General features: G+C 43.7%; 1 protein-coding gene across 1 annotated transcript; it reads left to right on the forward strand.

Annotated features, from left to right (window-relative positions):
• Positions 1 to 10045: 10045 nt before the first annotated feature.
• LOC125372251 (spore coat protein SP65-like) lies at positions 10046 to 26689 on the forward strand (the record flags this gene model as incomplete). Its single annotated transcript, XM_048381541.1, has 3 exons — positions 10046 to 10117; positions 11678 to 11747; positions 26679 to 26689. Coding segments are annotated over 3 exons (153 nt in total), but the record flags the coding sequence as incomplete, so codon positions are not given.
• Between the last annotated feature and the right edge of the window lie 1090 nt (positions 26690 to 27779).

The following is a 27779-nucleotide window of genomic DNA, read 5'->3' on the forward strand; positions in this document are numbered from 1 at the left end:
AGAGATGAAGTGATGGGTTTAGTGAGGGAGAGATGAAGTGAGTGGTTTAGTGAGGGAGAGATAGTGTGAGGGTTTTAGTGAGGGAGAGATGGAGTGAGGGGTTTAGTGAGGGAGAGATGGAGTGAGGGGATGGAGAGATAGTGTGAGGGGTTTAGTGAGGGAGAGATGAAGTGAGTGGTTTAGTGAGGGAGAGATAGTGTGATGGGTTTAGTGAGAGAGAGATAGTGTGAGGGTTTTAGTGAGGGAGAGATGGAGTGAGGGGTTTAGTGAGGGAGAGATGGAGTGAGGGGATGGAGAGATGGAGTGAGGGGTTTAGTGAGGGAGAGATGAAGTGAGAGGATGGAGAGATGGAGTGAGGGGTTTAGTGAGGGAGAGATGAAGTGAGGGGTTTAGTGAGGGAGAGATGGAGTGAGGGGATGGAGAGATAGTGTGAGGGGTTTAGTGAGGGAGAGATGGAGTGAGGGGTTTAGTGAGGGAGAGATGAAGTGAGGGGTTTAGTGAGGGAGAGATGGAGTGAGGGGATGGAGAGATAGTGTGAGGGGTTTAGTGAGGGAGAGATGGAGTGAGGGGTTTAGTGAGGGAGAGATGGAGTGAGGGGTTTAGTGAGGGAGAGATGGAGTGAGGGGATGGAGAGATGGAGTGAGGGGTTTAGTGAGGGAGAGATGAAGTGAGGGGTTTAGTGAGGGAGAGATGGAGTGAGGGGATGGAGAGATAGTGTGAGGGGTTTAGTGAGGGAGAGATGGAGTGAGGGGATGGAGAGATGGAGTAAGGGGTTTAGTGAGGGAGAGATGAAGTGAGGGGTTTTGTGAGGGAGAGATGGAGTGAGGGGATGGAGAGATAGTGTGAGGGGTTTAGTGAGGGAGAGATGGAGTGAGGGGTTTAGTGAGGGAGAGATGAAGTGAGGGGTTTAGTGAGGGAGAGATGAAGTGAGGGGTTTAGTGAGGGAGAGATGGAGTGAGGGGATGGAGAGATAGTGTGAGGGGTTTAGTGAGGGAGAGATGGAGTGAGGGGAGGGAGATATCGAGTGATTGGTTTAGTGAGTGGGAGATGGAGTGAGGGGTTTGGTGAGGGAGTGATGGAGTGAGGGGTTAAGTGAGGAGAGATGGAGTGAGGGGTTTCGTGAGTGAGAGATAGTGTGAGGGGTTTAGTGAAGGAGAGATGAAGTTAGGGGTTTAGTGGGGGAGAGATGGAGTGAGGGGATGGAGAGATGGAGTGAGGGGTTCTGTGAGAGAGAGAGATGGACTGAGGGTTTTAGTTAGGGAGAGATGGAGTGAGGGGAGGGAGATATGGAGTGATTGGTTTAGTGAGTGGGAGATGGAGTGAGGGGTTTAGTGAGGGAGTGATGGAGTGAGGGGTTTAGTGAGGAGAGATGGATCGAGGGGTTTGGTGAGAGAGAGATAGTATGAGGGGTTTAGTGAGGGAGAGATAGTGTGAGAGGTTTAGTGAGGGAGAGATAGTGTGAGGGTTTTAGTGAGGGAGAGATGGAGTGAGGGGAGGGAGATATCGAGTGATTGGTTTAGTGAGTGGGAGATGGAGTGAGGGGTTTGGTGAGGGAGTGATGGAGTGAGGGGTTAAGTGAGGAGAGATGGAGTGAGGGGTTTCGTGAGTGAGAGATAGTGTGAGGGGTTTAGTGAAGGAGAGATGAAGTTAGGGGTTTAGTGGGGGAGAGATGGAGTGAGGGGATGGAGAGATGGAGTGAGGGGTTCAGTGAGAGAGAGAGATGGACTGAGGGTTTTAGTTAGGGAGAGATGGAGTGAGGGGAGGGAGATATGGAGTGATTGGTTTAGTGAGTGGGAGATGGAGTGAGGGGTTTATTGAGGGAGTGATGGAGTGAGGGGTTTGGTGAGAGAGAGATAGTGTGAGAGGTTTAGTGAGGGAGAGATAGTGTGAGAGGTTTAGTGAGGGAGAGATAGTGTGATGGGTTTAGTGAGGGAGAGATAGTGTGAGAGGTTTAGTGAGGGAGAGATAGTGTGATGGGTTTAGTGAGGGAGAGATAGTGTGAGGGGTTTAGTGAGGGAGAGATAGTGTGAGGGGTTTAGTGAGGGAGAGATAGTGTGAGGGGTTTAGTGAGGGAGAGATAGTGTGAGGGGTTTAGTGAGGGAGAGATAGTGTGAGGGGTTTAGTAAAGGAGAGATGAAGTGAGGGGTTTAGTGAAGGAGAGATGGAGTGAGGGGTTTAGTGAAGGAGAGATGGAGTGAGGGGTTCAGTAAAGGAGAGATGGAGTGAGGGGTTTAGTGAAGGAGAGATGGAGTGAGGGGTTTAGTGAAGGAGAGATGGAGTGAGGGGTTTAGTGAAGGAGAGATGGAGTGAGGGGTTTAGTGAAGGAGAGATGGAGTGAGGGGTTTTGTGAAGGAGAGATGGAGTGAGGGGTTTAGTGAAGGAGAGATGGAGTGAGGGGTTTAGTGAAGGAGAGATGAAGTGATGGGTTTAGTGAGGGAGAGATGAAGTGAGTGGTTTAGTGAGGGAGAGATAGTGTGATGGGTTTAGTGAGAGAGAGATGGAGTGAGGGGTTTAGTGAAGGAGAGATGGAGTGAGGGGTTCAGTAAAGGAGAGATGGAGTGAGGGGTTTAGTGAAGGAGAAATGGAGTGAGGGGTTTAGTGAAGGAGAGATGGAGTGAGGGGTTTAGTGAAGGAGAGATGGAGTGAGGGGTTTAGTGAAGGAGAGATGGAGTGAGGGGTTTTGTGAAGGAGAGATGGAGTGAGGGGTTTAGTGAAGGAGAGATGGAGTGAGGGGTTTAGTGAAGGAGAGATAGTGTGAGGGGTTTAGTGAGGGAGAGATAGTGTGAGGGGTTTAGTAAAGGAGAGATGAAGTGAGGGGTTTAGTGAAGGAGAGATGGAGTGAGGGGTTTAGTAAAGGAGAGATGGAGTGAGGGGTTTAGTGAAGGAGAGATGGAGTGAGGGGTTTTGTGAAGGAGAGATGGAGTGAGGGGTTTAGTGAAGGAGAGATGGAGTGAGGGGTTTAGTGAGGAAGAGATAGTGTGAGGGGTTTAGTGAAGGAGAGATAGTGTGAGGAGTTTAGTAAAGGAGAGATGAAGTGAGGGGTTTAGTGAAGGAGAGATGGAGTGAGGGGTTTAGTGAAGGAGAGATGGAGTGAGGGGTTCAGTAAAGGAGAGATGGAGTGAGAGGTTTAGTGAAGGAGAGATGGAGTGAGGGGTTTAGTGAAGGAGAGATGGAGTGAGGGGTTTAGTGAAGGAGAGATGGAGTGAGGGGTTTAGTGAAGGAGAGATGGAGTGAGGGGTTTTGTGAAGGAGAGATGGAGTGAGGGGTTTAGTGAAGGAGAGATGGAGTGAGGGGTTTAGTGAAGGAGAGATGGAGTGAGGGGTTTAGTGAAGGAGAGATGGAGTGAGGGGTTTTGTGAAGGAGAGATGGAGTGAGGGGTTTAGTGAAGGAGAGATGGAGTGAGGGGTTTAGTGAGGAAGAGATAGTGTGAGGGGTTTAGTGAAGGAGAGATAGTGTGAGGGGTTTAGTAAAGGAGAGATGAAGTGAGGGGTTTAGTGAAGGAGAGATGGAGTGAGGGGTTTAGTGAAGGAGAGATGGAGTGAGGGGTTCAGTAAAGGAGAGATGGAGTGAGGGGTTTAGTGAAGGAGAGATGGAGTGAGGGGTTTAGTGAAGGAGAGATGGAGTGAGGGGTTTAGTGAAGGAGAGATGGAGTGAGGGGTTTAGTGAAGAAGAGATGGAGTGAGGGGTTTAGTGAAGGAGAGATGGAGTGAGGGGTTTTGTGAAGGAGAGATGGAGTGAGGGGTTTAGTGAAGGAGAGATGGAGTGAGGGGTTTAGTGAAGGAGAGATGAAGTGATGGGTTTAGTGAGGGAGAGATGAAGTGAGTGGTTTAGTGAGGGAGAGATAGTGTGAGGGTTTTAGTGAGGGAGAGATGGAGTGAGGGGTTTAGTGAGGGAGAGATGGAGTGAGGGGATGGAGAGATAGTGTGAGGGGTTTAGTGAGGGAGAGATGAAGTGAGTGGTTTAGTGAGGGAGAGATAGTGTGATGGGTTTAGTGAGAGAGAGATAGTGTGAGGGTTTTAGTGAGGGAGAGATGGAGTGAGGGGTTTAGTGAGGGAGAGATGGAGTGAGGGGATGGAGAGATGGAGTGAGGGGTTTAGTGAGGGAGAGATGAAGTGAGAGGATGGAGAGATGGAGTGAGGGGTTTAGTGAGGGAGAGATGAAGTGAGGGGTTTAGTGAGGGAGAGATGGAGTGAGGGGATGGAGAGATAGTGTGAGGGGTTTAGTGAGGGAGAGATGGAGTGAGGGGTTTAGTGAGGGAGAGATGAAGTGAGGGGTTTAGTGAGGGAGAGATGGAGTGAGGGGATGGAGAGATAGTGTGAGGGGTTTAGTGAGGGAGAGATGGAGTGAGGGGTTTAGTGAGTGAGAGATGGAGTGAGGGGTTTAGTGAGGGAGAGATGGAGTGAGGGGATGGAGAGATGGAGTGAGGGGTTTAGTGAGGGAGAGATGAAGTGAGGGGTTTAGTGAGGGAGAGATGGAGTGAGGGGATGGAGAGATAGTGTGAGGGGTTTAGTGAGGGAGAGATGGAGTGAGGGGATGGAGAGATGGAGTAAGGGGTTTAGTGAGGGAGAGATGAAGTGAGGGGTTTAGTGAGGGAGAGATGGAGTGAGGGGATGGAGAGATAGTGTGAGGGGTTTAGTGAGGGAGAGATGGAGTGAGGGGTTTAGTGAGGGAGAGATGAAGTGAGGGGTTTAGTGAGGGAGAGATGAAGTGAGGGGTTTAGTGAGGGAGAGATGGAGTGAGGGGATGGAGAGATAGTGTGAGGGGTTTAGTGAGGGAGAGATGGAGTGAGGGGATGGAGAGATGGAGTGAGGGGTTTAGTGAGGGAGAGATGAAGTGAGGGGTTTAGTGAGGGAGAGATGGAGTGAGGGGATGGAGAGATAGTGTAAGGGGTTTAGTGAGGGAGAGATGAAGTGAGGGGTTTAGTGAGGGAGAGATGGAATAGGGGGGAGGAGAAATGGAGTGAATGGTTTAGTGAGGGAGAGATGGGGAGGGGTGTTGGTGAGGAAGATTGACTGAGGTACAGTGAGAAAGAGATGGAATGAGTTATTAGTGAGGGCGTGACGAAGGGAGTGGAGGAGAGATTGAAGGAGGAAGTGTTAGTGTGAGAGTGATGGAGGAGGTTTTAGGGAGAGGGAGATTTCGGGAGGTGTTAGTGAAGGAGGAGTGGAAGTAGGTGTTAAGGAGATGTGAGGGGCGTCTTAGAGGGGAGTGAGTGAGAGAGGGGAGTTGAAATTAGGAGTTAAGGTGATACGGAGGGTGGTGTTTGGTAATGAAGCAGTGACTGACAGCGTTTGAGGATGAGATCGAGCAGGGAAGGGTGGTAGTTATAAACATTCAACTACGTTTATAACGAACACGCTTATAACGAAGTGACGGATACAACAAACTGTTTTTTTTTGTCCCGGCCACTTGCTGTATATATTCTTTAAGTTATAACAAACTACGGTTATAACGAACTGCAATTAGTGGTCCCTTTGAGTTCTTTATAACCGTAGTTTACAGTAGTTAAAATATACATAATCGAGTCTGTACATAATCGAGAATGTCACAAGAATGTGGGGCCCAACGGTGTTTCAGTCTTCAGTCTCACAGAGCTGATCGTCAGTTTTTGGAAACTAACATAGTTGGTTGAATAGACCATACATTAAACTATGTTTCATGGTATGGTGTGACATCATGTAGACTTTATACATAGCTCGGGTTTACAAGGATGTAATGACACCCTTTTCTCAGACATCAGTCTCGTGAAGATTCCGGGTTAGAATTGGTCTTCAGCAACCCATGCTTGTCGTAAGAGGCGTCTAACGGGATAGGGTGGTCAGGCTCGCTGACTTGGTTGATGCGTAGATCGATGTGCATGATGTCAATCACTGGATTGTCTGGTCCAGACTCGATTTTTTACAGACTGTCGTCATACAGCTGGAATATTGCTGGTTGCGGCGTTAAACAACAAACAAACAAACAAATCTCACACATCAACCAATGCACACTATGCCCGAGTAGGGGCTGCCACCTGAGGGTGAAGCCGAGATGTGCTGGTATGTCTAGATCCCAGCTGAGATTTGTTTAGAGGAATGAGTGGGGAATTGCGTCTGATAGCAAGTCTAATTCCACATTCCAATTCCATTTGTATATTTGTCAAACAAACTTAAAATAAAAGAACGTAAGTGTAAATTAAAACAACAAATTAGCTCGATAAACATGACACCGGGTGTCCTGGGAACGTGTGGGCCAGTCATGACACCATACCACGGGTGACTATTTTATTCTATTGATATTAAGCGGTCATTTTGTATTTAATTACACCAAAGTGTATATGAGATGATTCATTTCGTAATTAGTCGTGAAATTAAAGTTTTGGCTCATGATAAAGTATGTTATTTCGTGTGTCGTAAGCGTTCAAGATCTTTCGAATGACCTTTCCTCAAGTAAGTGAGTGGGTGAGTTTTGTTTAGCGCCGCTTTTAACAATACTCCAGTTACATTACGGCGTGTCAGCTTAATGTGGGAGGAGAGCCGAAAATGATGCAAGACTCAGACGTTTACCACTCTGGTGAAACCGACGAGCACGGGTATGGTGCTGACAACCCAAGAAACATAATCCGGGCGAACCGAGATTCGAACCCACAATCATAGGTTTCTGGCGTAACCAGGGATCGCAATTCTGCACAGTGAATCCCGGCGTCTGAGACGACTGGGCAACCCTCCTTTCTTCAAGCGGCACTAGACCCCGTCAATTGAGAAAAAAAACCCCAGAAACCAGTCGTTAAAACATCACGGTGTCCGTTAATTCAGAATGTCTGTCGTAGTCCGCCGTAGCAGGTGACCATAACCCAGACATAATGTCTCCGTGTTGAAACATTACACGATTTAGACCATATTTCCCCATTAACGTATACGAAGGTGTTTCCATGGTAACAGTCCGCGTCATTCACAACCATATCCTAGATTCATGTCTGTGAGTACAGTGCCAGATCTCCCTCGTGGCCACATACTTGAGAACCTGGCATTATACACAGGTTCTACAAATGCAAACAAACACTGACCTCTCACCTCTTATTTTGACGAGTGGAGACCAATGTGTACTTCTTGTCGGTGTGCATTGTTCAAGAAGTCAATAACCAGTACTCACGCGTTGTTTAGACTAGCTAAGATGATATGAGTGTGTTTAGATCTAACGGGGACAGTCGAAAACTTGACATGTATGGAGGAGAGGAGCCAGGATCATTACGGTAACTATCTTCAGGAATAACTTAGGTAAACCCAAAGCACCAGTTGTACATATAACCTTTATGTAGGTACTATTTTATTTACGGTTTGATAGGATGAAACCAAGGAACTAGGCCTCCAATCTGTGCCCCCAAACACCAAACTGTAGCAGTAATATGAAAAGTTTTCATGAATGAGTATATCCCTGCCAGTCCTTACCATTTCGTTTACGTTTTGCAACGTTGTAACGATTGATTAAAGAAGCTCGCTTAATAGATTTCTCCTAGTTTGGCTGCCGCATGTGGAACAAGGATAAGTATTTGCACAGGTTCCTGCAATCATACAAGGGAGCGTATACAACTTATGTAGCCGTCACAGGATGCTGAGTATCCGGGGTGGCAGAGTAGCCTATCGGTTATAGCGTTCGCTCGTCACGCCAAAGGTCCGGGTGCGATTCCTTACAAGAGTACAATGTGTGACGCAAATTACTGGCGTTCCCCTCGCCGTGATATTGAGGGAATATTATCAAAACCTCATTCATTCTTCGAGCCTCGACGTTTCTTTACTATCAAATGACAGGACCCTTTCTCAGTGGTTTTACGCCGTTTTTAACAATATTCAAGCTATGTCAGGGCGGGAGTCACAAGAAATGGGCTTAATACATTGTTGGAAATCGAACCTGTGTCATCGGAGACGAGCGAAGACTTTAACCACTAGGCTACCCCACCGCCCGATCCTTTCTCAGAGTGATGTTTCCAATATTTCGACGAGGACATTAAAAAATGGCTTCACAATTTGACCAAGAGGTCATTTATATGACCGCGTCTGAGATAAAGCATAAACATCAGACGTCCCTACAACAGCGCTAGGCATGCACGTTTAGAATGAAGGAAGGTGATCTATTTCCCGTACATCGAAGCCAAGCTAACAACTTTAAATGAAGGACATTTAGTCCATGTACGGAAGGTACACGTCCACACGACGGTGTAAATATGGGAGAGTTTTAATGTAAGAAAGGCAGTCGAGACGCCCATACAACAACTTCAAGTTAATACCTCTGAATTTAGGGCAGCTTCCAAGTGAGGAATGTGCACTGGGCGACCATTCAACGATGACAAACGTGCACCTTTATTAAATGTAGGACCAGTTCTATGTAAGGAAAAGACTGTAGACGTTCATACAGTGAGACCAAGTCAGCACCTTTAAATGTATCTCTTAAAGACAAGTCTTCCTCGTTTACCAGGCCCCAGATCGCGTGTTTTCTTCGAACGTATTGATTAAAGAGTTTATTACGTACGCATCATATTTACCGAGTGAAGCTGATGGTCTAAGTCAAAGACAAAATAAACACTTGCACTGGCTGAATATTTAACTGCCTGCAAACTGCAGGTATTTTGCGTGCATTTGTTGGCTTTTTAAAAAGCAAATACATGCCTATTGGAGCTTGAAGTAAACCATTTCCGCGGCGAGTTAGGAATGGGACGCTTAAGTCGGTAGAATATTGATATTTGTGGCAAGGTCGGTTTAGTAAGATATTAGATGTAATTAAACCAAGTGACACGGTGTTCGCCATTGTGAGACACACGTGGTCGCATTATATAAAGGGCTCTACGTGTAACCGTATTATCAGCACTAAAATGCTATATTTGAGTAGTGTCTCACAGTTTGGAATGATTTGCTACCAGTTATGTACACAAAAACTCGACAAGAAGGGGTATGACATCGGGACTATCCGAGAGAAAAAGAATTACTCCCACGTAATTTGTGATCATACTACTACTACTGCTGCTGCTGCTGCTGCTGCTACTACTACAACTGCCACTATTACTACTACTGCTGCTGCTGCTACTACAATAACTGCCACTATTACTACTACTGTTGCTGCTGCTACTACCACAACTGCCACTATTACTACTACCGCTGCCACTATTACTTCTAGTGCTTCTGCTGCTGCTGCTACCACAACTGCCACTATTACTGCTGGTGCTACTACCACAACTGCTACTATTACTACTGCTGGTGCTGCTGCTACCACAACTGCTACTATTTCTACTGCTGCTGCTATTACTACTACTGCTGCTGCTGCTACTACCACAACTGCTACTATTACTACTGCTGGTGGTGCTGCTACTACCACAACTGCCACTATTACCACTGCTGCTGCTACTACCAAAACTGCCACTATTACTACTGCTGGTGGTGCTGCTACTACCCCAACTGCCACTATTACCACTGCTGCTGCTATTACTACTACTGCTGCTGCTGCTGCTGCTGCTACTACCACAACTGCTACTATTACTCCTAGGCCTGCTGCTGCTATAACTACTATAGCCACTATTACTACCACTGCAGCTGCTGCAGCTACTACCACGACTGCAACTATTACTACTGCTGCTGCTGCTATTACTACAAGTGCTTCTGCTGCTGCTACTACCACAACTGCTACTATTACTACTACTGATGCAGCTGCTACTACCACGACTGCAACTATTACTACTGCTGCTGCTATTACTACTACTGCGGCTACTACTACTACTACTACTACTACTTCTATTACTACTACTACTACTACTACTACTACTGCTGCTGCTACTACCACTACTGCTATAACTACTACTGCTGCTGCTACTACCACAACTGCCAATAGTACTACTACTACTGCTGCTATAACTGCTACTGCTACTGTTACTGCTACTGCTAATACTACTACTACTACTGCTGCTGCTGCTGCTGCTGCTACTACCACTACTGCCACTATTACTACTACTGCTGCTCCTATTACTACTACTGCTCCTGCTACTACTACTGCTACTGCTACTGCTACTACTACTTCTACTACTACTACTGCTGCTGCTATTACTACTACTGCTTCTACTACTACTGGTACTTCTACTTCTACTGCTACTACTACTACTGCTGCTGCTGCTACTACCACAACTGCCACTACTATTACTGCTGGTGCTGCTGCTGCTACCACAACTGCCACTATTACTACTGCTGCTGCAGCTGTATCTGCTTCTACCACAACTGCCACTATTACTGCTGCTGATGCTGCTGCTACTACCACAACTGCCACTATTACTGCTGCTGCTGCTACTACCACAACTGCCACTATTATCACTCCTCCTAATATTACTACTACTACTGCTGCTGCTGCTACTACTACTACTACAACTGCCACTATTACTACTATTGCTGGTGCTGCTGCTGCTACTACCACAACTGCCACTATTATCACTCCTCCTAATATTACTACTACTACTGCTGCTGCTGCTACTACTACTACTACAACTGCCACTATTACTACTATTGCTGGTGCTGCTGCTGCTACTACCACAACTGCTACTATTACTACTACTGCTGCTGCTATTACTACTACTGCTCCTGCTACTACTACTGCTACTGCTACTATTACTACTACTGCTACTACCACAACTGCCACTATTACTATTCCTGCTGCTATTACTACTACTGCTGCTGCTGCTACTACTACTACAACTGCTACTATTACTACTACTGCTACTACCACAACTGCCACTATTACTATTCCTGCTGCTATTACTACTACCGCTGCTGCTGCTACTACTACAACTGCTACTATTACTACTACTGCTACTACCACAACTGCCACTATTACTATTCCTGCTGCTATTACTACTACTGCTGCTGCTGCTACTACTACAACTGCCACTATTAATACTACTGCTGGTGCTGCTGCTGCTACTACCACAACTGCCACTATTACTACTGCTGCTGCTATTACTACTACTGCTGCTGCTGCTACTACTACAATTGCCACTATTACTACTACTGCTGGTGGTGCTGCTGCTGCTACTACCACAACTGCCACTATTACTACTCCTGCTGCTATTACTACTACTGCTGCTACTACTACAACTGCCACTATTACTACTACTGCTGGTAGTGCTGCTGCTATTACTACTACTGCTGCTGCTGCTACTACTACAACTGCCACTATTACTACTACTGCTGGTGCTGCTGCTGCTACTGCTGCTGCTACTACCACAACTGCCACTATTACTACTACTGCTGCTGCTACAACTACCACAACTGCCACTATTACTACTACTGCTGCAGCTGCTACTAACACGACTGCAACTATTACTACCGCTGCTGCTGCTATTACTACTACTGCTGCTGCTGCTAGTACTGCTTCTGCTACTCCTCCTCCTCCTCCTCCTACTACTACTATTACTGCTGCTACTACCATTACTGCTATAACTACTACTGCTGCTGCTACTACCACAACTGCCACTATTACAACTACTACTGCTGCTATTACTACTACTGCTACTGCTACTGCTACTACTACTACTACTGCTGCTATAACTACTACTACTACTACTACTGCTGCTTTTACTACTACCGCTACTACTACTAGTATTACTACTACTGCTGCTTCTACCACTACTGCTGCTGCTACTACCACAACTGCCACTGTTACTACTACTGCTGCTGCTATTACTACTACTGCTAGTGCTACTGCTTCTACCACTACTACTTCTACTTCTACTACTGGTACTTCTACCACTGCTGCTGCTATTACTACTATTGCCGCTGCTGCTGCTTCTACCACAACTGCCACTATTACTACTGCTGCTGCTGTTACTACGAGTACTACTACTGCTGCTATTACTACTACTGCCACTTATACTCATACGTGACAGCTACCACAAGTACTACTTTTACAACTGTGTCTGATACTGCTATCACTACTGATACTAATACTACTACTACTACAACTATTGCTGCTTCTGCTGCTACTACTACTACTACTACTATTACGAATGCTACTTCTGCTACTACGGCTACTGATGCAGCTACTACTACTGCTTCTGCTGCTACTACTACGACTACTTTTACAACTGATAGTATGATAGTACTATTACGAATGCTACTACTACTACTATTACTAGTACTTTGCTATTAAGCATTACTACCACAGCTGCTACTACTACTGCAACTGCTCCTGCGTCTACTGCTACTGCTTCTGCCCTAATTCTGCTGCTACTGCAACTACTGCTACTACTACTACTACTACTACTACTACTACTTCTACTACTAGTATTACTACTAGTATTACTACTACTACTACTACTACTACTACTTCTACTACTACTTCTACTACTACTACCACTAGAACTACTTTTACAACTGTGTCTGATACTACTATCACTACTGATACTACTACTACTACTACTACAACTACTACTATTGCTGCTTCTGCTGATACTACTGCTACTATTACGAATGCTACTACTACTACTACTATGGCTACTGATGCAGCTACTACTACTGCTACTTCTACTGCTTCTGCTGCTAGTACTACTACTTCTTTTACAACTGACTCTGATACTACTATTACGAATGCTACTTCTACTACTACTATAACTAGTATTTTGGTATTAAGCATTACTACCACAGCTGCTACTACTAATGCAACTGATCCTGCTTCTACTGCTTCTGCCTCTAATCCTAATTCTGCTGCTACTGCTACTAATGCTACTACTACTACTACTTTTACTACTACTACTACTATTGCTACTGCTGCTGCTGCTACTACTATTACGAATACTACTACTGCTACTATTCCTCTACTGTTGCTATCAAGTATCCCTACCACTGCTGCTACTACTACTAGCTTACTGCTATTAATGTAAATACCACTGATGCCGATGCTGCTACAGCTGCTACTACTACTACTACTGCAACGTCTGCTGTTCCTTCCCCCGTCCCTCCTACTGCTGCTACTACTTTTACCACTGCTGCTACTACTACTACTACTACTACTACTACTATTACTACTACTACAACAACTATTACTGCCACAATTCCCACTGCTTCTACTACCAATTTTACAACAACTACTGTTACTACTGCTACTGCTGCAGCTACAACTACTACCACTGCTACCACTGTTACTACTACTGCTGTTGCTGCTGCTGCTACTACTACTACTAGTACCACTACTTCTACTGCTGCAGTTGCTGCTGCTTCTACTACTACTACTTCTATTCATGTTGTTACTACTACTGCTGCTACTGCTACTTCTACTAGTACTACTACGGCTCCTTCCACTACGGCTACTGATGCAGCTACTACTACTGCTACTACGTCTGCACCTGCTCCTACTTTTCCTGTTTCTGCTGCTGCTACTACCACTACCGCTACTTCTACTATTGCTGACACTGCTTCTGCTGCTGCTACTACTGCAACTACGTTTTCTGCTACTACTACTAGTACTACTACTTCTACTGCTGCAGTTGCTGCTGCTTCTACTACTACTACTTCTATTCCTGCTGTTACTACTACTGCTGCTACTACTGCTGCTGCTACTTCTTCTAGTACTACTACTGCTCCTTCCACTACGGCTACTGATGCAGCTACTACTACTGCTACTACGTCTGCAATTGCTCCTACTTCTACTGCTGCTACTACTACAACTACGTTTTCTGCTACTACTACTAGTACTACTACTTCTACTGCTGCAGTTGCTGCTGCTTCTACTACTACTACTTCTATTCCTGCTGTTACTACTACTGCTGCTACTACAGCTGCTACTTCTTCTAGTACTACTCCTGCTCCTTCCACTACGGCTACTGATGCAGCTACTACTACTGCTACTACTTCTGCACCTGAACCTACTTCTACTGCTTCCGCTTCTGCTACTACTGTTTCTGCTACCAATAATATTACTTCTACAACAAGAACTGTGGCTAATACTACTACTACTACTACTACTACTGCTACTGTTGCAACTACAACTACCACTGCTACTACTATAAATACTTCTGCTGCTGCTGCTATAACTGCTACTGCTGCTGCTACTACTATTACTGCTGCTGCTGCTACTACTACTGCAACTGCTGCTGCTGCTATTACTACTTCTTCTGCTACTAGTTCTTTTTCTACTACTACAACTACTACTACTTTTGCTGCAGTGGCCACTACTACTTACTTCCGGGCAGTCCCGGCTTTGAAGCGACTAATGGATCATGGGTTCACAATGCATGACATACTTGATGGTGTAGTATTAATGTTTCTTTCTATGCCACTTCAACCACCATCACCCCAAGGTATTCCTGGGTATTCGTACAGCAATGTTACTCTTCAACTCTGGCATGATATGAAGTGAGCTATCAGTGATACTATCTTCAAGAGCCCGGCCACTACATCGACACCATGTCCTGGTTGAGACACTCACAAGACAGGTGTTAAGGACCTCTGATGGAGTATGTACACGTCTGGCTTGATGGCTTTACATTACCAGTTAGAATTACCAGCCACCGACAGCCATCATCTCCGGTACAGCGACGACTTTGCGTTCTGCCGAGTGGTGGTCGTGGAACAACTTGCCCGTATTTCTCGCTGTAAATGGGTGAAAATCGGTTCCTATAGCAACCGGGATGAGCGCTTGTAAAACCTAAGAGGGGCTCCCTCGGCAGAGATCTAACTCTGGAGAACGCAAATTACATGAAAATATGCGTAATATGGAAATGACGGTGGGAGGTGCACTTATTTGTGTGTGAAGATAATTGCTGACGGGCACACATTGGTCATGCGGTCACGGACAGGATCCCCGTCCCATGTGACGTGTTGTCATGGCAATGGATGATTTACAACAAAGATATATCATATGGACTTCCAAATAACGTGATTGCATCAGCAAGTTGTACAAATAATGATATGACTGTCTCGATATCGGCGCTCACATGTCTGACATCGACCAGTTGACTTTGCAGAATATTTGATCAATCTGTAGATGACCTCGAGGGACATGTATTGTCAGGATACGAGGTCTGTAGCTGTAGAGCATGACAGCTCTTCCTATCTATATATTTACTTCCACTATCCACTAATATATCATGGCTTCACTCTTAAGTTAACCTGTCGTCCTTAATCTATGATTGTTTCCTCTCCCTCTCTCTACTGCACCCGGTGAATTGTTACTCATTGTTTCATTTCTCTCTTTCTCTCTCCACATCAAGCTCTCTCTCCCTCTCTCTCCTCAACTTCAAGTTGTCCATTACATGATTATTCTATATATCGCTCACACACTCTGTCACACACACATACACCCTCTCTTTCTCTCACCTCTCTTTCTCTCACCTCTCTCTCTCTGACCTCTACATCAAGCTGTGCATTATTCTATCCCCCCCCTCTCTCTCTCTCTCTCTCTCTCTCTCTCTCTCTCTCTCTCTCTGTCCTCTGAGTTGAGCATGTCGTCAAACGTGATTCACATTAACAAATTTAAACCTGGATAGATTTGGGATTTTCAAATTCTTTATGATACCCACCAGGAATGTTTTATGTTTCAAAAAGATCATACCATTTTCAAATAATGGTTGCATTTCTTAAGTGCAACTGTCGGTTGTTCTGACATGGTGATTGAAGCAATATTGTTTTGTGGAGCACACTGATAGTGACAACGCTGTCACAATGGTTGTGAGGCAAACAGTGTTGTTTTGTAACGGCATCATGGACTGGGACAATAAGCATCAGCTTTAGGCGGTAGGCCTTATTATGTGATGGCATGGATAATAAATGTGTTGTGTTGTGTAAGGCTAAGTTTAATCGACTTCTCCTTCGACATAATCACTTTAAAGTCCTTTTTAAAGAACTATATTAGATTGTATTATATGGCGCCGAGATCAAAGTACAGTCAATAAATGCAATAACAAATTTCGAAGCAAGTTGGAACATTGAGTGGGTAAAAATTTCATTTCATGCACTGTTAGAAACAGCGTTCATACGACAGAGAATGAATGGGGATTTTACGACATACAATCACTAAAGTTACTACCATATCACCACAACGGCCTATAAGCCGTCATCATGGTCTGTTGAAAAGAAACAAGTGATCACTAGTGTATCGATCCGTCACGTTGGTCTACGAGGGCACCAATATGTGCTTTTCCAGGTTATTTTCGGCATCGACAAGGGTCACCACACGAATCGCCACAAGACTAGCGTTCTTTGGGTACGTTAGTGGTAGACTGGTAGCGCTAAATCGTGCATCGAACCACAGTAAATACATTGACCATCCTCCAAAACAGTCAAGGCAATCCAATGGACTTGGCACCTAATATAGTAAAATGGTAAGTTCCTTTTCCGATTTACAAATTATCAAATTCATTTACATTCCGAGTCAACTGCACGATTCCGACGGCATGTAGATATGTATCACTGTCAACTAGCAATGATACCAGGGTTCGCGAGAAAGTGAAAAGAGGGCTTCTGGTGTACATGTATCATTACCAGAATCAAAGTCTTTTCTAGCTGTGGGGAAATACAGCCAGCACAGATGGCTGGAGCATGCTTCATGTCGTTGTGAACGTAGGGGGTTCTCGAAGTTTCCTTCAAGTTCAATGCAGTATTGGGAAGAATGACAAGAGGTTACTTGTACGTGAAGCCTCTATTGCTGTGCTGGCATTGGGCGACGGGTAGGCAGTCAACTCCAAGCCGTATAAAAATGTAGTCGGTATATAAACGTTTGAATTTCTGTTGTTCCACCTCGAACACGTAGTAACAGAGATATGAAGAGACCGGGATGCAGCTATCGATCACCAAGCGCCAGCGGTCAGTTTCCCCTGCTGTCCAGACGGCAGTTACGTTACAGAATTAACCTTAGATTTGCATGTCGCCGAACGATATCCCTTGCCTTGCGGTGGTATGCACTGTTAACTAAATAGTTTACCTGTCTGTTCAGAGGGTAATTTCTGAAAAACTTACCATTAAAACACACCGGTCTATAATGTTTCTTTTCGATTGAGTCAGTGTGTAGCGTAATAAGAATGTTTTCTCGGTTTTTGTGTTATTATCCCATCTTACTACATTTGCTTCCTATCCCTCCTAGTATCCTATCCCTACAGACGGTACAATTGGTAGTTTGGGGCATATTATACCTTGCAACGTAATGGCTAGAATATACACTAGGCAGATTATGTTCGCACATGTCAATGGGTAAAAAGGCTTTGCTTCGCACGTCACTTGGTTAAATTAAACTCACTCACTCACTTAAAACATACGTATTTGTGTTTGCTACATGGCAAACTAGGTAGATCTACGTTACTCGGCCAAACGAACGTTTTTTAGGTAAATGAGCATGGTAAAAGATTCACCTCTATAAGAACACCTGCGTCACTTAGTAAATATAAACTGCCAACGCCAGACAATAACCAGCCTCGGGGATTTGACGAATCAGTCGAAAACGTAGACGGGGGTCTAATTTTAGTAGAAATTTCTTATGATTGTGGGAATTATTTTTGTCGCTTTTATTTAAAATCATACATGACTTTGTGAAGCTAACGTCAACAGTTGGAACATATGCTCTTTGTCACAAATATAACACAACAGTTGGAACATATGCTCTTTGTCACAAATATAACACAACAGTTGGAACATATGCTCTTTGTTACAAATATAACACAACAGGAAGACAAAGCACGCGCCTAGACATATTTACGTCATGTAACTAAAAATTACGTCACATGTCACATATGTACAAAGGTTTAAAATTACGTCACATTTCACATATGTACAAAGGTTTAAAATTACGTCACATGTCACATGTGTACATAGGTTTAAAATTACGTCACATGTCACATATGTACAAAGGTTTAAAATTACGTCACATGTCACATATGTACATAGGTTTAAAATTATGACACACGTCACATATGTACATAGGTTTAAAATTATGACACATGTCACATATGTACATCGGTTTAAAATTATGACACATGTCACATATGTACATCGGTTTAACATTACGCCGCTAGGAAGAAACAACATAAAGCTAAGTGAGCCCTCAACACTAGTTGACATACGGCATCAGCCTTAACGTACTACACGATGAACATACCACACTAGATATCCAAGTCGTCACGATGGTAAGCATACGTCACTCATTAAGACTTACGTCAGATGGAAAACAAGCATTCATCACCAGTTTTAACGAACTTCGCAAGATAGACGTTACTAGAGGAATCACACCTGCACCAGACACCTGATGTTGTCTGAAGAATGTCAACACAAAGGCAGTGTGTGTTCACCACAAGTCAGATAAGCTAAATATAATGTTCAACCAATGATGTGGGGAGCAAGTCACGAGACTTTGACACGTGCAAGAACACAATTTATTTGTTTCTCACCAAACTGTTATGTTTTTGCGTTGTGATCGAGAATGTTCTATGTATGGGACCAGAGCTGTCAACATAGCTTACACTCCACGGCACAGGCTCATCAACAAACACTTGTTGTTTGGAAACCACACGATCGGGTGTCACTATTCCCATTTGTTCTCGTAGTGGCAATATCAGCGTTACCTTAACTAGGTAAATCAACTGACCTGAGCTTGACGTGAAAGGATCTCACCTCATTTAAACCCACATTACAGGTTCAGAGGCAACAACGGCCCATTAAGGAAATAGAAAGCAAAACTGTCTCTGAAAGAAGTATTACTTGTCAGTTATCGTCTTTTAAATACGTCATCATACATCTATACTGACGACGACATATGGTGATTAAGAAAACACTATGTCAGGAGGTACGTATAGTTAGTACACATATTTTATATCGTATACGGTAAGCATGACCTAGTGAAAGCACACATCCTCATTAAACCTTTATTGAGCAGGATTCCGTTCCACAAAGCGATCTTAGCGCTACGACTGTCGTAAGTCTATGTTAAAGTATGGGAGTTATGATCCACTTAGTGCTAAGATCGCTTTGTGGAACGGCGCCCAGAACCATTAAAATTTTGCACATGTCATATTTGATTATATCATCAATTATCTATCTCAATTAAGTCCTCCGGTTAGCTGGACGCCCGTCCAGAATGCAGAGGATACAACTAAAGTGTTCCTTATTACAGATGATTGATGTAACAGAGATGGATAACCAAAATAGGCTGTTGCACTTCACAAATAATGAGGTATAATTTAAGTGATGATAACATTCCTACATCTGTTGATGCTTCTTGGCGAAACCATGGTAGCGACTCTGCGTGTTGAGTACATTAACAATGTTACTACAATGTTACTAAAACAATATTATTGTAGAAAGTCACCGCTGGGCACTCGTCACAGTTACACAATGAACGCTGATTAATGTCACAGTCAACACTATTCCAGCGCTTTCCTCGCCGCGAAAAGCTGCAAAATTGATGATGCAGCATTAAGCAAGATTCACTTACTCCGGCGGTATCGTGGCGACCTTGAAATGACTGAAAGCATGAGAAACGATCCACCCTATCAAGGCACGATGACATAGAATCAGCCAATGCAAAGTCGGCTTTTACCACAAACATTGGCTATTTGTAACCACGTCTACTCTGGAATTCCAATAGGGGTGGGAGAGGGGTGCAGTCAACTATGCACTTCGCATCATCCCACTAAAAACACCCAGATAATGGATAACTGTATGCAAGTGACATCCGCATATTTGTCTAAAGTGTTCAGTGCACATTCCTGATAGTATAGTGATGTCACATCCTGTCACATGCTCATGTGGAGAACCGAACACTGGTCTGCAGCATAACGAGCGGGCGTTCTAACGGCTTTCCCATCACCCTAAACTGTGCAAGAGTGAATTGATTGTTTATACCTTTGAGCACAGTTGAGCACACCATTCACAATATGAGTTTCACACACTGTACCTAAACAGGGTTTCGAACCCAGATCGATTAGATACTTTCACAACCCAGCTACCCGACAACCTTAATCTACAGTCGAGTAACAGTGACTGATCCTACAATATTATTTTTTTCCGTAGAAGTAACGCATTAGTTATGCATATACCCTAGAAACATGTACAACTAAACGCAAATATCATGCTCGCTTCCATCTCATAAACACTGATGTAGATTACAAAATGCATTCACAATCACGACGACACAATGGCTATTCGTTTAGCATTTATTTATATAGCATAAAGAAAACATCATTGATAAGAATGACGTTTAAATAACATACAGAACGAAAGGTAAATGCTGATAAAAATGGGCATGCTGTATATATCGCTGTTACCGAAATATACGAAAATAGAAACAGCATTTATCTCCCTTTAATACAAAGGGTTCAAGTCGTGGGGCGATCGGGAGTTATATCAATAAAACAGACACATCATGCTCACAAACAGTACCCAGCAGCTTTGAATACTAAGACAAACCTAACATCATAAAATGTTTTTGACAGTTGACTGTATATCAGTTTTCTGTGGGAACTAATGCTTGCAGTTACAGAGAGATAACTCAACGTCAGGTTACGGCATCCGTTGAAACACTGCTTCAGAAAATAATCCGCTGAGGAGTAAACTATCCTAACAACCGGGATCATATGGCAAGTATATACACACATAGAGTACTGGCTTGGGTTGTATTAAATAGTTTTAACCGGCTACAACGCATGGCAAAACAGATTAAATGTGCATGATTTCATACATGTGGGAAAATTAGATAATAAATGGAAGCATAAATGTCACTTGGTGTGAATCAGTATAATACGCCATTACCAGCATCATAAATCGAAGACATGACAGTAAATGATTTTACAAAAATATCAGCCGAGATATACAAATGTTCCTTGTAACATACAGTCTGTTCTTGTTCCGAAACGGCATCCAAATTGTGCCATCAGTGTATCAATTAGCATACTGCAAACATAAGGTCTGACTGGATGTATCAGAGAGGGAGCTTGCAACAACAGCCTAGCACCAGCTTAAAACAGGGCTGACAGTATACACCGAAACAGAACTCATTTCGTCTTGCAGAAGTACCTCACGCTGACACTCTTCAAGCTTCATGGAAGATGCATGCAAGCAATGAATGCTACCTGCATTTTGGCGGGAGTTCTTAAGGCATGCAGTCGATGGTGAGTTATTCTCTCGCTATAGCCTGGGGGACCATTCCATCCACTTCTTGGGCCTCTTGGACAAGCGCACAGAAGGGACAACAACACCACATTAACAAATCTGACACAAAGCTCCCTTCAATTCCTTTAGATTCTCGAATTTTTCCTCTAATCACAGCTCCTAGAACCAGATCAACTCCAGGGATTAAGAACAGAAGGCCACACAAAACACAGCTATCTCCAACCGCTTCAGCGTTCTTCCCAAACCTGTAACATGGTGCAAAATAGGAAATAATGCATAACCCACAGTTGTCAAAACATCCGCATAGTCCGTGCTGCCATTGACTCGACATGTTGCTGCTAGTCGTAGCCTACCTTCCTACAACTTGCTGGTGTAGCAAATTCTCACACTCGCCTTTTTCACTGTGTTACAACCAACTGTTACTCACGCTTGCCTTGGGCGTGGAACTGGTGGCTAACGTCTGCGCCTGCGCGGCAGACGACACAGAGTCTAACGTACGGAGCGTGTATCCTTCTGCTGCAATGTAATGATCTTCCTCCCATCGATCGAAAACGCTGAGTGTTGGGTTTGTTTTGAGACGGTGAGGTGGTAGGGGAAGAACACACTCTGGTGTGCTGGGAATATTTTCCCTCGCCTCACAGTTGTGCTAGAACGTGTGACTTGACCACAATGGCAAATTATGACTCTGGTATGGTCAGTCGAACAAACATGTACAGGGCACTAGGCAACGTCTGATTACAAGAATGTACTACTGAACATAGGGAAAATCTGACCATACCTTCATGAATATTCATCTTGACTCATAAAATGTGAGCATTCTGATTGCATAGGATTTTAAATTCAGAAGGGTGTATACTGGCCTTATAGTCCTCGCTACTGGAAACAGAATCACTAGTTAGCGCAATTATTAATTAACGAAGATAGATGTATGTGTGCGTACACTTATTAAGTAAAAATGTAGCCATTTCGGCAATAAGGAATAGTACTTTCAGTAATGACAAGAATTGCAAAGTGGGCTTTTAAAAAATAAACCCTTTTGCTAGCGATTAAAATCATCATCGAGTTTAGATCACGTGAAAACAATCCAGGTAATGGTCGGCAGTGTCAGGTGACTATTGCGGCTATATTTAGCAGCGTGTTCATTACGAGCACGAACTGAAAGAAACAAAACGTGCAGCAGTATACAAAGCGCTATTGGCCTAGTTCGAGATGCACGTCACCTGACTGTCGATTCTAACCCGGACTGTAATCACGCGATCAAAACTCGGGGCCAATATCGTTTAGCTTGCATTGGTCACAAAAATGTCCATTGCAGGTATGTCTTTCCTGGCCCCAAACGGGGCATGTTGACGTGTAGGCAATACTGAACCCTATTACAGCCCAGTACAGAGTTGTGTGTTCTCACCCACTACTGATCGTAGTATGGGTCTATATGAGCCCCATTCTCACTTCATTCGAACTCTATATTCTGAAAAGACTCATTACAAATGATATTCAAACAATTAGCGCATAACCCTGCGACAGGACGCTTTCTTTTTTTGGGATAGAAACTACGCTGTTTACTCATGAATTTAAGCTTACACACTCTGATTTTTAAAAAGTGAGTGATAGTATCTTATGTAGTATGTGAAATGATGAAGACTATCGTTTATAAACTGCATATAGACTTGGAAAGTGCCATTACATAATGGACCGATACTTAAGTTGTTTCATAACATTCACAGTCTTGGATGTTGCATTATAAGGTGAATAAAATAATCAAGTACTTATTCAACGTATTGTGAAACTTACAGACTATGGTCATGTATCTGGCAGACAACTCCCACTGGCAAACGTCTCCCGCAACGCACGGCGAGAGTATCTTCGCTCTGTACTGACCCAATACAGGCCCAGTATAGAACCATTCCTAGGCCTGTGTCATCAAGCCAATAATGGTATACTTGCAGAGAGCCGACATTGGGGAATTACCGGTCCAGTTAATTATCTTTTATGATGGTTAACCTAGCCGGAACAGTATCAGTAAACCGCTATTTGCCCATTTGTGCCAAGCTAGCATTTGTCCGGAAATTCTTAAAACAATGTGATATCAGCGTAACGCTGCCAATCCTTGGCCGACCCATATACATCAGTATTGGCACATTACCATATATGCTGAATTGGGCCGGTATTGGTGCAGTATGAAGCCTACTTGTTGTAACCCTGCCTGGTGCTCGGTACTGGTCGGCTCGGAGTATGTGTCTGAGTTGGGTATCCATGTTAAACTGAGGCATGGTACCGCAGTAGGCTTGCGCTATAAAACTGGCAGTAGTTAGGGCTAGTACAAGCAGACACACACATGTGCATGCGCGTCACTATATAAGTGCAATCATCTTGAACGCGATGTTAAATCCCATTTCACCTCAACCCACCATTATGACGCCAGAATTGCCTCAATTTTGACTTGTGATTATGTTCTTCATGTAGGAATGCTTGCAAATGGAATTATAGTTTGTGTAATTAGCATGTATAAATTTGGATATTATTAGTGCTCATCCAATTGCTTGGTAACTGAGATGAACTAAACAAGTTCTAATGTTCGGTAGTGGAAACGACCTGCAAGATCTGTGACGATCCTGGTTAGAATTGGTCATGCCCGTGTCTGTCATGAGAGGCGACTGACGGGATCGGGTGGTCAGGCTCGCTGACTTGGTTGATGCATGTCATTGTATCCCAATTGCGCAGATCGATGCTTATGATGCCAATCACTGGATTGTCTGGTCCAGATTCGATTATTTACAGACTGTCGACATATAGCTTGGATATTGCTGAGTGCGACACTCAACAACAAACAAACAAAAACGAACAGCAAAAATGTAACGTTTTCATGGAAAGACATTCAAATTCATTTCCATGATAATGGTATTGTATTGTAATAAGAACAAATGCCAACTCTCCTCAGTTCCTTTAATAACTTATGTTCAATAGTAAACTGAATATGTGTAATTTTACAAAGCAGTAACAGTTTTATATATATTCCTCGTATATGTATGCAAAAGATGAAGGGCTGTGATGTGCGATATTCACGAGAGGGTGGATCCGAGTGTGTAGTCTAATGAAGTGTCTTTGTATTACGTTCCTATAAACCTGTGGCCATGTGTATTTAGCACATGAAGAACGTTCTACATTTTCCTGCTTCCAATGCCTCTATTAGGACAGATAACCCATGTCCACCTCCTGGTATTTCCAGATGGGCACTACTGCGGTGATAAGTCGCGCCTATGTACACGCTCATATTATCCAAACCTAACCATGATATGGAAAAACAGCCTCATTTTTGTTTTTGTCATCTAGTGTAGGTATCTTTAGATTCCTATGGAGGGACAATAATTATGGTGTATGTAACATCTGACAGCAGTGTACAGACATCACTCCACATCAGTTCCTGTCATCATCTTACGTGACACGCCTCTGTATCAAATCTATTTAAATAATACTCGTCTTCATAGAGATATCATACGCGTCCTGTTATTTATAATGTTGTTATTATGTCTGAACAACGCCCTCCACAGCAGAAATGACATCATCAACATTTGTATAATCCTTGCCAAACAGTTCTGGATGGAAATTTCTCTCCGTACTAGTCCGGACTGATGCCGACTTTATAGTGCTAGCCGACTGAGATGCCATGCCGCAGTTGAACATGAATACCCCACGCAGACACAGTACACGGACTGCGAGCCGACAAGTACTTGTTTAACCCCCTTAATGCCGAGCGCCAGGCAGATAATAACCAGTACCGTAACTTTGTATTTTGGTATGACGCGTCATACGCTCTGCCACCAGACCACGGAGGCGGTGCATGCATTGCAGCCATGTCGACAACAGACTTGTGTAACACACTTTTAGTGAGGAATCCACGACGTTTACCCTTGATATTCTCTAAGTTTATCTGAGTAGATTGATGGTTTTGGTCATTGGTTTGATATTTCGGGAGACAGTCCAAGGTAAGGGTTCCTTTGGAATTCCAGATTACCCGAGCCATCACCTTGCCAGCTGATGGAACAGATTTTGCCTTCTTTGCGGGGGAGACATCAGATGTTTCCACTGCCTTTACAGTTCTTTAGTCGCTGACTGATGCTCATCCATGATTATAACAGAATTTGCTTTCACTGTTTCGACACGACGTACATTCTCGCGAGAGTTGATGAACCTGAAGCGTTTCTGATCAGGCATCAGAAGCCTTGGAGTCCAGCGAACCCAAACCTGTGTCATGCCTAATTTATTCCTCAATGTTCTCAACTCTCTAATGAGAGACATCTACTGTATTGGCTGTGTAACGTGTTGCGAGTCGGGGCGTGTCATATATTGTTTTCATTTATTTCTTCAGTGGTGGCAGTTGAAGATCTTCATGATCTTGGATCATCTTTGAGGCTCTCCCTTCTACTCCACCGAAAAGTGGCAAAGGAAGGAGCGCCATGCCTTAAGTTGACACCATGTTCGCATGGATGGCAGTACTTGATGATACTTGATGGCAGTATCGCGGTTTCAATACCTGTAAGCATGGGAAGTATTGTACGTAATATATGGACACTGTAAGAGGTATACTATACATCTTTCATTGTTAGGATCAAAACTTTTCAACCACCCTTGTATCGGCTACTGTACTAATAACTACATAACACCGCATTCATGTGGGTCTACAAGCATCTAGGGTATAATAAGTAAAGACCGGTAAAATATATGGGTTTGCCGCAGCCGTGATTGGGATAGGGGTGTGACGTTATTTTCTGTTAGCAGGCTTAAGTGCTTGGCGCAGCTTGGTAGAATGGTATGGTGCTGACAAACCTAGAAACATAATCGGGGCGAACCGGGATTCGAACCAAAAATCATAGGTTTCTGGCGTGACCAAGGGACGCAACTCTGTACAGCGAATCGCGGCGCCTTAAACGACTGGGCCACCTGTGCCCCCGGGGCGGAAGGGGAAATGATATTGGTTCGGGGCTGCTGATTCACTATTTCTCCTTAATAATGGAAAACTGCAAGACGTCACGCATCGTTAAAAAGATGCCCTTGGTGACTAAACTGAAAATAACCAGAAGAGCACAAGAGACACATGCTGAGACATTTGGACCTCCGATGTGTCATTTGTGGAGGGGGAGTGGTCTGTCAATTTGGACTCACTTGTATATGTTTCATGTCAACTTGCTCCACCTATGATGTAGGGGACACAGTGGCTTGGTTTTGACGCCATGCTTACATCACTGCCTGAATGTGATTGTATTCAGTACGCCTATCACATGGGCATAGCTTCATCCCTTCATCCACTTCACTACTGACTCACGCGACACGAACTAGACCATGATGTTTATAGCACTGTCGGAAGTCGATAAAATTAGATGAAGTCACACATCAATAGTTTTCTACATGGACAGAAGCCAAGGTCGTCTGTATAATACGCGTCAACTCTACTACAAAAAAGGTCTCTTAACAGAAATCGATTTGGACATCTGAATAATGGTTCTACCAATAGATTCAACTGTGTGGACAGATACTCCAATAGGACAGTTGCCCGTTCATTTCGTGTGTTTGTATCCCCAGGACCCCCATAACTAACAGGCCATCAACAACCACTATTCCACTTAAAGCCGACCTACAAAGACGTCATTCCCAGCAAGCCAGACCTCCCCGGGGAACACGTGCAGTGCCGTGGAAAGAGATGTGTGAAGTTACGTACCATGAAGGCCCTGAACCTGGTGTGCTACTGACAACAATGTGGGTGAGTGAGTTATAAGTTAACATCGCATCGGCAATATAGTAGCTATATCGCGATGAGAATAAGTTTATTATAATAAAATTCCTGTCGACAAAGGACAGTAAAACAGTAAGGTAAATATCAGAGTTGAGATATAAAACAAACCTGATCTGTATGAAAACAAAGAATTGTTCAGTCAATTAGTTAATATAAATTAAAAACCAGGCTATAGACGACTAGCAATCAAAGCTAGACCACCCAACTGGGGATCATGTGGACTTACAGTGCTTTTGCTTCCTGCATGATTTATGCTATCAATTTGGTCACCAGTGGTTGTATGTAATGCTAACCAAAATTTTAAAAACAAACTACAATCAGGGAAATAAAACACAAGTCAATTTTATATACTTCAGTATGGATGGACTCACGGACAATAATTTTACACTACTTTAACCCCCTTGGTGCCCCTGCCTTCAATAACATCCGTTGATAATATTACACTCTTCTTAAATAGTTCAAAATTTATCAAAGAATTCAGTGTCTCTTAAAAAGGCAAGAATAAAACAAACACCGACATTCGTAAAAAGATCCTTTTATGAAGTTGAATGATAAAAATTATCCCTTGCGATAGAAAAGTCTACACGGTCAAGCAAGGTATCCTTGACAGTGAACCTTTCATCACAAGGGACACAGAATGGAGGATTTTGGCCCTTCAATATATACTGAACAGCATTGAAAACGCACCAGCAATAAATCTTAAAATATTACAAAAACAACTTGAGCAATGACCGATTTTGATTAGAACAGACATAGACGGGTTATTAAGAAAGACGACAAAGGAAACAGGAATACCACACAATAATTAAAATTACGTCATCAGTATGAGGAAGACACATAGGGTTAAAATAAAAAGTCAATATCTGGTATGCCCGCCATTGACAGCAACA

Source organism: Haliotis rufescens, unplaced genomic scaffold (genome assembly GCF_023055435.1).
Source record: "Haliotis rufescens isolate VD_foot unplaced genomic scaffold, xgHalRufe1.0.p SCAF_4, whole genome shotgun sequence".
Taxonomy (NCBI): domain Eukaryota; kingdom Metazoa; phylum Mollusca; class Gastropoda; order Lepetellida; family Haliotidae; genus Haliotis; species Haliotis rufescens.